The 9,490-nt window shown below is 44.3% G+C and overlaps 1 protein-coding gene across 5 annotated transcripts in view; it reads left to right on the plus strand.

The window, feature by feature from the left end:
• Window positions 1-8,628, plus strand: part of Neto (Neuropilin and tolloid-like) — a 72,405-nt gene extending 63,777 nt beyond the window's left edge. For 4 of the 5 annotated variants that reach the window (XM_018023349.2, XM_018023347.2, XM_018023346.2 and 1 more), the window contains 2 exons: window positions 3,074-3,211; window positions 4,423-8,378. In XM_018023349.2, coding sequence (XP_017878838.1) covers window positions 3,074-3,211; window positions 4,423-5,418 — 1,134 coding nt within the window. In that variant the 3' untranslated portion in view covers window positions 5,419-8,378. Of the gene's footprint in view, window positions 1-3,073; window positions 3,212-4,422; window positions 8,379-8,561 lie in introns of those variants that run through there. The other variant, XR_003389066.1, reaches the window with a different exon arrangement.
• Window positions 8,629-9,490: the final 862 nt, after the last annotated feature.

Genomic DNA, 9,490 nt, shown 5'->3' on the forward strand with positions numbered 1-9,490 from the left:
ATTCGATGGTGGAATGGTCGGATTTTGTCAACATCAATAAAACGCCAAATAATCATATGTAACTTGTTAAATACTCGAGTTAGAAGAAAAATTCATAGAATCTTTCTTGTTGAGAACGTCAGGGCTTATAATTTCTGTATAAAAAGCTTTCCGCCAGCGTCAATACTTAATTGGATATTTCCTTCTATACTTTTTAGCACGTAGCTATTTATTATTAGCATTATTCTTCCGACGTCTGATTTCTTTTTAAAAAATGCGTTTCTAAAGTGCATAAACTTTTGGGATTGACTGTATAGCCAATACATCCTTAAGAAGAAACGTTAGATGATGGATATTCGAATCCCGTTTAACTTCGCGTTCAAGTATCACTTTAGAACGATTCAATTGCTCGATGCGAATAGGAATAAGTCGCGTTTGATTCTTCGATATCCACTCGTTCCCCCATTTATATCCATTCTGTCCCCGAGATTCAATGCGAAGCAATCGATTCGGATGCACAGAATTCGTCGGAGGATTCTACAATAATTACCGTAGCAAGAATGTTCTTTAATTATCATTCCTCGCGTTTTGCCCCACCCGCGGAAAAATAGATATTGAACATAACAGAATCGTCGGCATTCGTTATTTCTACCCGTTAATGAGATGTTCTTCAAGCATTTTTCCTTTTGCGACTAATTATATTTCTGCGAGAGGACCGGGGAACGTGTCCTCGCGTCGGCCTATCATTAATTTCAACCAGGCGCGTAGATCCCCGTCTTATTCCGTGAACCAGGTCAAGGAATAGATGAACCTATGCAAAACGAACGAGGATTCTCATTCGTCATTGAGAGCAGCAGCGTCTTTGTGAGACGAGCGTGCCTGATAAAGCTCCGGCTGCGGAAGGCGCAAAGATTTTTCTTTGTCAACGCTCGCGTAACGTATCCGGGAAATCGTGTCACCGGTAAAAATAACGACGTCTAGAACGGAGCTAAACGGCGCATAACATCGAATTCACCGCGCGCGATGGAATTCTGTCCCAGGGCTCGCATAAATCCAGCGGGAGATAAATTTTCCTCTATACACGATTCGGGTCCTTCGAGGTCGATGTAAATAGCGTCTCTCCGAAAGGGATGAGACTCCTTTTTTTTTCACTATAGCGTTTCATAAAATTGGCCGGTAGCGGCACAAAGAGAGAACGACGACGGCCACTATGAGAAGTCTGATGTGACGGAAAGTAAATATTTCCCGTGGGTCGCATGACTGGCCTCCCCGTTTCCTGTTCAAAGAATTCCCGGGTGGTCCCGACGTAACCAACGGGGAGAAAAAGGTGCGCGTCCGGTCCACGTATTCGACAGACAGTTTGATGTCCTCTTACAGTTGCATGCTCGCTAGAGTTCGATGGTTTATGAAAGCGCCGTTCGATTGAAACGGGGAGTAAAAATTGTCGGAACCTTTTCCCATGGAGTATTTAATAATATTTCGATATATTGGGCCAGAGCAATCAAAGAGGCAATTGGCGTTTTATTAAAATTGTCAATCGCACTTAATATGCACAGAAATACCGAAGCGTCGTTGTAAAAAAAACCTATGGTTTATACGCGACATGCATAACTATTAGCCAATGTCGAGCCGAATAAACAACGGGTACGATAAACAAATATCGATATTTCGCTATGGGAACACGGAAATAAATCCGAGTGCTCGATAACGCGGGATCAAAAGCAAATTCGAAATACAGTTTTGCGCGGACTTGTTCGCTAACATGTAAAACGATTGCCAATTCTTGGATACATAAGCATAACAATAAACCCTCTTCGGGCTCAGAGAAACAGAAAGAGGCATTTACCAGCCCTCGACTGACGAGAGTTTCTCTCTTTCACCCTCGCCCATTCGTCGTTTCTCTAGCGGTTTATCCCGTCGTCACCGGTTCAAGCCCACTCGGAAAAACGTTCGTATCTAATGCACAGAAATCTCATTCGGTAGACGCCGGAGAACGCCTTCACTCGGGGAAAAAACGAGAGCGCGATAACCTCATCTATTTTGTTAATTGTCCCCGGACTCTTCGCTCGAAATGTGCTCATTACGCGCGTTCTTCTTATTGCCCTTATCGCGGTGCAGCGTGTTTTTGCGATGAACGTAGGGAAAATAAGAAAAATCGCCAGCTACGTTTCATTGTAAAAGCTTTTAGAAATACCATTTTACCGCGATAAAATCACAACAAATGGCGATTGCTTTATCCGTAAAAATTTCTACGGTGTCAAGCCCTCGGCGTGATTGTATTATATCTGAAGAACACGCAAACCTAATGACACATCGTATATAGGAATACTGTGTCTTAGCGCTAAATGTAAATACGATCTCACATGTGAAGCTGAAACCCGAATCGTTTTGATCTATGTTCGGGTGAGATGACACTGTAAATTTCTCTCCGGACGCTTAACATAGCGGTTTCGTAGACTGGTACACAAAGGGTGAGAAGAGAATGAAATTCGACTTGGTACGTTACGCGCAACTTCCCGCGTCGTGTCAGCTAACTATTCCTAATGAATGTGTACCCTCGACACCGGAGTTAGTATTCGTCAAGAGTCGATAATTAGAGCGATACGGAGACAGTTTACTGTCGGCGTTATACGCGCTTGCACTTCTACTCTACGCATGCTATTGGATCATCCTGAACACTTTAAACTAGTCTGAAGGATACGGAAGATTCTCTTTACCATGAATCGAGTACGGGTTTTCCACGTTTATAGGAGATTTAGGTATGAAAAATAGAATATCTGCTGCAAAATGCATATCACGACGTTTAAAAAGTTAAATGAAATTTTTACTAATAGATTGCGAGTTTTATGTATTCACAGAAAAATTGAATGTGCAAATTTTTTTGAAGGTAAAAGAAATATGATCGTAGATATTTTTTGTAAAATTGATATCGCGAACGTTTTGTCCTGCACAAAAATCCGCAGTTTACTTTTTCATTTTTTCACTGTACAAATTTTATTGTACACTACAATCATTTTAATCATGAACAAAAACGTTCAGGATGATCCGACGATAGAATCAAATTAATATGAAACTTTCCTACCTTGACTTGCAGAAGAAGAAATCTCGTTTGATCGACTCGCAGCACATCGTCATAATTCTGATCGTCTTCTCGCTGATCATGTTCGGCATGAGCTTCGCGTTCGTCTTCAACTGCGTGAGGAAGCTGGTCCGGGATCATCGCATCATCCTGGTAAGTGAACCTGCTGGCAAGTGAACGTGAAAGTGAGCAATTCAACGAACAAACGAAACAATAAATCTCGTTCATTTATTTAAGAAGAAAAAAGAAAAACATTTCTCATGTCCGTTTTGTCCAATCCGAGCTCAAACGTTCTCCGAATTTTTTTCTGGAAGATCGAAGCGTGGCACCGAATCATGCGAAACTGTAGTAGCTTCTTTGTGCATTACACGCGATTCGCGTTGTTGCGCGACGGCGGAATTTCAATTACAGCTTGGAAACAGGACCGGGGATTCAATTCGTTCGAAATTCGTCACGTACGATCATACATACGTGTCTAACATTCGCGCAGCGCGGGAAAAGATTGATACAATGTATGAGATGAGCTCCATGGTTCGTTTCACCCATTCACGTGGGAGGGATCGAGAGTGGTCGGGAAATGGGCATTAACAAGCGGATGAAAATTACTTTTCAAAACGATTCGGCAAACGGTAAACCGGGTAATTGCTTAGGCGAAATTAGCGATGCTTCGTAAAACTTGGCTAGCCGTTGTTATTGTAATGTCACGTAATTTTCACGGTTATCAAACATTTCGCTCCGGGCGTTTCCACCGCCTATTTCGACGGGAACATTTTTCTCTCACGTGAAATAATACTACGCACAGATCAATATTTTTACTATTGCCGCGTTATTCAATATGTAAATAAATTCGTTGGAACTACGAGCCGTGTAAAAGTTTCATTTAAAAAGAAAAGGACGCAAAGGTATTCGGTAATAAAACGAACGGCGAGCTCTTGCATTTTAATTTCGCGAGTCAGAAGTGTCCCGCGCAACGCGTCGGTGTATATTCATTCAAAGTTAACAACCGTTGTGTCACCCGCAAAGATCCTCTAGAATGGAGAGTACCGCAAGCAGTACGCGCATGAATGCTACTTAAAAAAAAACAGGAGAGAGAGAGAGAGAGAGAGAGAGAGAGGGAGAGAGAGAGAGAGAGAGAGAGAGAGAGGTCCGGGCGAATAACGTAACGCTTTTATCAAACAGCAGATAATGGGATTTGTTGAAAGTAATACTAAATAACGGTCGCGTCGCCAACAATGCGTGTTAATAAACATTGACACAATCGAGCTGCTATTTATTAACAGCGGGTGTCCAGCGGTTACGCCACCAGTTATTTAACGTCAGCATATTTGCTCGGCTAATTGACAGAATTTGTTTGCCCTGTACAGGAGCACATCAGGCAGTCGAGGGAAAATCGATTAGACGAACTTGGTCGTAAGACAACACCCTGTCCGATCTCGTCTTCCAGAACAGATATCCGGGACCGTGGCAGCCACTCGCCGAGCCTCGAGCAAATTATCCCCAGCAAAGAACTTCTACCGCCCACCACACTAATAGCGCAGGATTACGCAAAGGATCTCGTATTGGAGATGGCTTATAACACGACGGACATGCACGATATCCACCAGAGCAACAACGTGAGCAATGCGACGCAGGAGCGTTTGCAGGAATCGAACGAGGAGCCAGAGATGAGGGACAGCTCCTGTCAAACTCGGGAGAGCCTTTTCGAAACTGCCCGACTCCCAGATACAGGAGCGCCGACAGGGTTCACAACGTTTGGTGTCCGCGGTGGATCGCAGAACGGGACCAATCATCTTCACCATCGTCTTCACCATCACCTGCATCAACAGAGTCCGACGCAGTCGCGTCAAAGCTCCCAAGCCTTGCAGCAACAGTCTTCCTCCGAGTCTCAGCAGCCGAGTTCTCAGTGTTCAGGATGCAGTCCAGCGTCGAGAGGCCGAGACGGCAGTATGGGTGTTTGCCCGAAACACAATCCGATCCCGGCACCGCCCGGCTGGTCGATTCATGAGTCCACGTATCCATTGCAAACCTCCGCTTACCCGGAACCACCGGATTACCCATCGTACCAAAGGTTTCAGAGCCCGAAACCGAGCAGGGAAAGCAGTGCCTATCGCCAGTCACCGAAATTATTGAGACACGGAACGATCGGCTCGGGCGAGAGATACGGTTCGATTTACGGATCCGGTCATGGGTCTAGTAACGCGTCGAGCAACACGCCTCACTCCGTTACGCCAAAGCAGCAAGGGACGACGCCTCCGTCCGATCCCAGGTACAGGGCGGAAGCAGTGATCGAGGTGGACCAGAGGCGACCGTTCAGTATAGAGAGCACAAAGAGCGCACCGGACGTAATAGCGACGCACTGACGCCGGGGTATTGGGGATTGGGAGCCCTACAAGAGACGCCATCCCCGTCAGACCGTCGCTGATCAGCAGCTGCCCAGCCGGAAAGATGGAAACAGAGTAACAGTGGCCACGCAGAGCTCCTTGGACGACGACGCTTCGACGAGCTCGACGGTGGAGGCGAACTCGTCCTCCTGATCCACGTGCAACGACGCGGTCGATCGACGTGACCAATTTAGCCGCGGGCATCGGGACGAACCCGGATCACCGGGCAAGTTTAAGCCGCGGGACGTCGTCCGTCGGGATCTCAAAACGTCGAGACGTAACGACGACGCCCCGTTACCGGCGCACATCGACGGAACAAAAGAGCCGGGGACTTGTCTGGGCGACGTCGGTGAAATCAGCGGAACGAAGAAGCTGATCGACGTATCCGGAACAAATACGGGGAGGACGTTACGCGGACGAACGGAGACAATGGACGGTGCACCGGTTAAGGGATCGACGGCCTTAAAGTTAAACGATCTCCCGATCCTGAGGCCACCAGAGGCTTTCAGGGCGCCGATATTCCGTTGCAAAACACCGAGCCTCGCGTGGCAGCATTGTGGCTGTCCTTCGCATTCCCATTTACCGCCGCGACGATCCTCGACCATCTGGAGTGCCTTGAAACACTACGGTCAGGAGCCCTTCTACCGGACCTGGCCAAACAGAAACGTGAGAAGGTTCGGGCGACCATCGAGGAGAACCGTAGGCACCCAAAGCTCGTTCGACGGTTCGCGCGCGTCCCTTGGCGCCCTGCGCTGCGTCGTCAGATCGATCGACATGACCGAGAGCTCGATGGATCTGGAGATCGGTGCCACGATACCTTTCTAGTGTTTAATTCTGACCGCGAGAAGGGTCACCTACCGCGTCGCGTCGGATCGATTGGATCACGGACCAATAATGATTTTTGTACGCAAAAGGGTGGTAACTACCAGCTACATAAAATGTTGTTACCGATACGAGCTTTAGAATTGTTTCTTGTTATCGCTTGAATTCGGTGATCGTTTCGTGTACGGACGATAAATATACTTATTCGATAATTAATTACGTTTACGGCAAGTTATTGTTAACAATCTTCGCTGTTGCTATATGGATACGTTCCTTTTATTACTAAAGACAAGTACGGTCAATAAAACGAGTCTGCGATTTAATGTGAATAGACATCAACGACACGGGGAGAGTCGGTTTATTGACAGCGTGTCGTATTGCGTCGAGAGACAGGTTAGCAAAATGCATGCAAATATATTTTTCCTTAGCAGAAGAAGCTTATCATGGTGATATATTTAAATCCAATGTAAGTGAAAGGAAAGACTCACCGAGACTCTGATTGTTTCCATCGCATTCTCCTTTGCACCAGTTGTTAAACGCGACGTGTTCTAAATAGATTGCACCTTGTGATCTGAAGTTCGTTCTCCACCGTTCCTATCGTGCAGCACGCAATGCACACATTTTTATCCAGCTTCCATTTTTATTACTCACGAGATTCAGAAAGGATACTTACCTTAATTACGATTATTTCTGTTGATCGAACATGTCGTTGAAGTCAGCATTTATTGGTCGCGTTCACAGATCACAATTTTTAATTCGAAACTGGCGATCGTACGTTTTTTTTGGGATGAGTCGAGGCGCACACAAGAAGTAAACATATCGTGACCGAGGCGCGTTTTAGAATGAGACGGCGATAGTTGTAGCAGAGGGCCAGCAGATCGCGCGTCGCATAGTCGGCGTAGTTTTGTAACTGACAATGGCCGGTGTTCGTAGTCGTTACTTATTTTTAAGATCGTTTTAATCTCTGTCTACCCCACATTTCCAGTCTTGTACAAGAAACAGGGGCTTGAGCAAATGCTTAAGACGATCTTAAATATAAGTAATAACTCTGAATACCGGACAAAGAATACCGAGATGGTATCAACGATGTTTGTCTCGACGCTTATTAGAAAAATTCGCCGTTCAACGACGTACGGACCCTTCGGGCAACAAGTAAGTAGACAATTCTTCGTTAAAGTATTCCGAATTCGCTTTTACGAACGATCACGCCCCGCGAGTTGAACGAACGTAGCCTAACCCTCTTTTATACGCGGCTATCGATTACGCCCGGCATGATCTTCGACCGTTAATGGTTTAACGATACTTACGACGTTAGACAGAATATTTTTCCACGGTGTTTCCACTGAATTATTACGAGAATGCGCCGCACTAAGTCGAGAGTGTCCATAGAATGCATTTACGATTGTGTCGATGGTGAAAGTTGAAGATCGATAGTGTTTATTAAAAAAAAATTTTGGAGGGATCGATCTGCAATCTCGATTTTCATATCGAATCTGAGAACTGCGTTGCGAGTGACAGAGTGTGTTTGCTAGTTGTTTCTATCCGCGATATTTCCCGAATTTAAAACGAATTTATCTACGTGCGACGTTGTGTTTTCTAAAAACAAGATCGTTCCATTAGTGAAATCATTCTGGTAACGTTTTGATCGATTGGCATGGAAGAAACAAAAGATTTCGTAGAAAACGTGCGCCGATCATCCAACAGCAAGGTAAACAATCAATTTCTCATCTTGGAACAATAACAATGACCAAAACGATCAGAAAACAATGAGTCCGCGTAAGAGGGACGATCTTTTTCCATATTTCAATTGTTCGTGTTCCGAGATTCTGAATTAAATTAGTCAATTAAGATCGAGCGTGGGTTATGGAAAGGGCATGATGTCGAGACGAAATGAGAGCGATGAAAGTGCGAATCACGTGCGTGTTAACTCTAATATAAAGTTATCAGAAATCTAGCGGTTATTAGCAATTGAATAAATTCTCGCTTCTGTACAGGTTACGTGTTAACGTTTTATCGTTTAGGGCAGAATGTACAGAGTGTACACAGGTTGTATATAAACGACACCACCGACGCCTGCGAAAATGATGTCAGGCAGATAATAAACATAGTACATACTTTTAAAATAATTGTTTGATCCGACCATCTACTTGTTCCTACAAATTAACCATTAATTAATCCATCGAAAACATTAGAAATATCAATTGCATATTCCCGATACTTTTCTATTACGTTGTTTATTATGTTAATTTTTATCTCGTAAACCTCTACATATTCTGAATCATTCCCTCCTTTACTTTCAGCACCGACTGTGTGACCGTAATTCTTATAATTAATGCAAGAAGCTTGACCAGGATTTGAAATACGAAGGTAAGCCATTGATAAACTACAGAATTTCTTGTTGACATTTGAATTCACGTAAGAATTACTCATAAATATTTTGCACTTTTCATTAGCTTAAAACGATTCATACACAAGTATGTGCCTTTGTGGTAATTAACTATGCTTTCATTCTCCGTCGTGTTCGTGTTTAAACGCAAAAGATGCACGTTGGTTGAAAATTAACTTCACGGTCGAAGTTATTGTAGTGGATTAAATTCACGTCGCGAAAAAGCCAGACCGTGGAAAAATATTTTAATACCCGCGGACCTTCCTAGCTAAGAAAAAAAAAGTAGAATTGCGTGTCAAGCGACGAGGACGCCTTGAATTTTGCTCGTTTGTACCGTGGATCTACTTTAGATCAAAGAAACCCGAGTAATGAAGACAGATGAGTTAAATCGCGGCAAAACACGGTGCTCCCCGGTTCTGTCGTCGCATCCCGCGTGTATGCATCCATATGCATATAATATAGGTTCGTGTAACGACCGGCCCAAGCCCGTCTACATGACCGTACGTACGTAATATCGTGCTCAGTCACCTTTATCTCTTCCACATAATTTGAAATTTATGTACTCTCCTTCTTGCGTCGTCGATGCCAGGACGACAATGATGTGTTGAATTTAAAACCGATTCTTCTTTGCAACATTAATAATAAGTTAATGGACGAGATAATGTTGACTTATGAATTTTACCTTATTAATGGATTGGCTGGTCACACTTTGAGCAAACAGATTGAAAATTGAACAGCTCACGGCATTAGTTTGCTCTTTAGTAATATTACCGTTACTACAATCCGAATTACTCGGGTTGAAATAATTAACTGAAAACGGTGTAATTAGCGTTTCACACGCCA

The sequence above is a fragment of the Ceratina calcarata genome, unplaced genomic scaffold, assembly GCF_001652005.2.
Source record: "Ceratina calcarata isolate Rehan_Ccalc_2016 unplaced genomic scaffold, ASM165200v1 scaffold301.2, whole genome shotgun sequence".
In the NCBI taxonomy this organism is placed as follows: domain Eukaryota; kingdom Metazoa; phylum Arthropoda; class Insecta; order Hymenoptera; family Apidae; genus Ceratina; species Ceratina calcarata.